General features: G+C 39.7%; 1 protein-coding gene across 1 annotated transcript; it reads left to right on the top strand.

Annotated features, from left to right (window-relative positions):
• Positions 1-707: 707 nt before the first annotated feature.
• Positions 708-1,061, top strand: LOC102859238 (60S ribosomal protein L34-like). Its single transcript, XM_006883805.1, has one exon. The coding sequence runs from the start codon at positions 708-710 to the stop codon at positions 1,059-1,061; it is 354 nt and encodes a 117-aa protein (XP_006883867.1).
• Positions 1,062-3,414: the final 2,353 nt, after the last annotated feature.

Below are 3,414 nucleotides of genomic sequence, written 5' to 3'. Positions count from 1 at the left end.
GGAAAGAGGTAGTGGAACGACAAGGGGTCAGAGAGAACCAGGACTTAAAGTACGTAGACTGGGGTCAGTGAAACTTTCTAGAAAATTTCAGAGAGTAAATATTTCTAGCTTTTATGCCAATCTGTCCCAACCTGTCAGCTATACTGTTTAGAGTTCAAAAGCAGCTAGCTATAAGAAATAGTAAATGAATGGGGGTGGCTGTGTCCCAACAAAACTTTATTCACAAAAACAGGCAGCCTGTGGGATTTGATTTCTGAGCTGTGTTTTAGTGATCCCTGCTGTAAGACCTTGAAGGCTGTAGTAAGAACTTTGTATTTTATTTCAAGGGTGTTGGGAAGCTAACGGAAAGTTTTGAGCAGGAATGAGGATGGGTAGGGGCGAAATCACAGGATTGCACAATATAGTAGGTGGAGAGAAACTGGGAAAGATCCAGGGGGAACCTGAAAAGACAGAGTAATGATGGGCATAGTCCAATGGTGATTAATTTTATAAAAACTAATGAATGGGAACAACAGCATGAAACACAATGTGAATAAAGAATAATGTGAATTATACACAACCTCCCAAACAATTTATATGAGTGATTGTATGAAACACAATGCACATGAGTGAAACACAATGTCTATGAATGTATGCAAACCAATAAAAATATTATTTTTAAAAATATTTGTATTCTCTTCTGGAGACGCTGTGTAGAGGCATTCAAAATGGTCCAGCGTCTGACCTACCGTCGTAGGCTGTCCTACAACACAGCCTCTAACAAAACTAGGCTGTCCCGAACTCCTGGTAACAGAATTGTTTACCTTTATACCAAGAAGGTTGGAAAGGCACCAAAATCTGCATGTGGTGTGTGCCCAGGCCAACTAAGAGGGGTCCGAGCTGTGAGACCTGAAGTCCTCATGAGGTTGTCAAAAACAAAAAAGCATGTCAGCAGAGCTTATGGTGGTTCCATGTGTGCTAAGTGTGCCCGTGACAGGATCAAGCGTGCTTTCCTTATTGAGGAGCAGAAAATTGTTGTGAAAGTACTGAAGGCACAAGCACAAAGTCAGAAAGCTAAATAAAAAATGGTGCATGTTTAATAAATTCATAAATTTGTTCTATTAAAAAAATATTTGTATTCTAAAGTATTCACTGTGACTGCTATGTGGGGAAACAAAATATTATAGGAGATGCCAGAATGAATTCTGAGAAATCAGTGAGGAGACCTTTGCCGTAGTCCAGGAAAGAGAGGACTGGCCGGGCTGTGGTGTCCGTGAACGAGATTGTGTTCTAGATAAGGTCTTATGAAGCTAACACATGCTTTTCTGACTAATTGGATGAGAGGAGCAAAGCATGGCATAAAGCCTTTTGGTGCAGACAACGGAATTAATACATTAAAAAGCTTAGCCTCAAGCTCACTGCTGGGAAGTCAGTTCTGAGTCATTGTGACTCTCCACTGAGTTTCCAAGTCTGTTTGAGGGCTAAGGCGCACCTGATTCAGGTCAATCATCATTGTAATCACTTGCTATGCACCTGAGAGCTGGACAATAAATAAGGATGAAAAGAATTGCTGCCTTTAAGCTGTGATACTGGAGAAAACAACTGAATATCCATGGACTGTCAGAAGAACAAACAATTACATTGTGGAGAAGGTAAAGCCACAGGGCTTCTTGGCAGCATAGTTAGGGCATGTTGCTAGGAAGGCCGTCCCTGGGAGAGAGACATCATGGCTGGAAAAGTGGAGGGTCAGTGAAAGAGTGGAAGGAAGACACTCCACACACAAATATGTCAGAGACTGTGAGGATGGCACAGGATAGGACTGGGTTCAGATCTGCTGTTAAGGTCTCCAGGAGTTGTACTTGACAGCACCTAACAACAACAACAACAACAACATTTTAATGGGAGAAGACTGCTTATATTTCTCCCAAAGAGCTTCTGGTGGTTAGAGTGCAACACACTAAGAACAGCATCGTCAGAGGCCCTTGCTGAATGTATTGTTGTTGTGTGCTGTGTTGTTGTGTGTTGAGTCAGAACCAACTCATAGCTGACCCTACAGTGGGTTTTCAGAGGCTGTAAATTACATGAGAGGAGGTTGCCCATCTTCTCCCAAAGATGCAAACTATGATACAAACTGCCTGCTATTGAGTTGGCAGCATAACTCTTCACCTCTGAGCCACCAAGATCCCTTACTGAGTGGTAGCAGAGCATTTACTGAGACGACCAAGCTTTCAGGAGTGGAAAGGAATCACTGCTATAGAGACACTGATTATGAGCTGTTTGCTAGAAATCCATGTGGCAGTGATGGAGTGGGTCTATCCATAACTCAGCTGTTTACATGGAGATTGATGGTGATGATTGATTTCATTAACAGATAAATTACATTTCTTATGTACCTATTATTTTGTAAATAGCATTATTACACTGCCTTTTTGTCTTAATCTCTCTAAAGGAATCAAAATAGAATCAAACTTATCAGCATTGAGTTGATTCTGACCTCTGGTTACTGTTATATACCACAGAGTTGGAACCAACCTGTAATTGACCTTCCAGAAGGTTTTAAGAGGAAGTAAATGCATGGGAGGAGATTACCTATCTTTCTTCTGCAGAACCATTTTTGGATTTGAACCACATACCTTTAGGTTGGCAGTGTACCTCTTTACCAGTAGGCTACCAGAGCTGCATCAATTTTCCCTAAACTGGTAACTATTAATTAGATACAAAATACAACCCCAAAGGTCTAGAACAAGAAAAGTTTATCAATTCTCACCATTCTTACCCAATAACAGCACACTTAAAGTTGTCACAAATACCTTAATACAAGAAAAAGAAATAAGAGCAAACAGATTGCCTGCTTTTGCAGACAATATGATGATCTACATAGGAAGTCACAAAGAATTTCCAAGCAAGCTCCTCGAATTGATAAATGAGTTTAGTGAAATGATAAAGTACAAAATAAATATGCAAATATTTTATTTCTATATATAAGAAACAGACAGCTGGAAATAAAAATTTATAAAACTGTACCATTCATAAGAACACCAAGTAAAAGTTTACAAAATGGTACCATTTACTAGAACACTAAGATGTAGAAATTTAATAAAAGGAGTGTTGAAATGATGAAGCTCTGATATACAAAACTCCAAACTATATTTGGAGAGAGACATATATACCAAGGGCATGTATTAGAAGATTCAATATTAAGATGTCAATTCTCCTCAAACTGATGTTTAGAATAAAACAATCATAATCAGAATGCCAGCAAAAATGTTTTTGTTGCCATTGAAAAGTTGACTTGAAACCATTAGGCAATTGTTGTTGTTGTTATGTGCCGTCGAGTCGTTTGCGAATCATAGCGACCCTATGTACAACAGCCCTAAACCCTGCTCTATCCTGTGCCAATCGCACTGCCTCTGACACACCCATCCCGATTACCCC

This window comes from Elephantulus edwardii, unplaced genomic scaffold, assembly GCF_000299155.1.
Source record: "Elephantulus edwardii isolate Elephantulus edwardi_28Jun2011 unplaced genomic scaffold, EleEdw1.0 scaffold00030, whole genome shotgun sequence".
NCBI lineage: Eukaryota > Metazoa > Chordata > Mammalia > Macroscelidea > Macroscelididae > Elephantulus > Elephantulus edwardii.
Note: the sequence above shows the minus strand (reverse complement) of the source record. Positions and strands in the feature narration are given on the sequence as shown.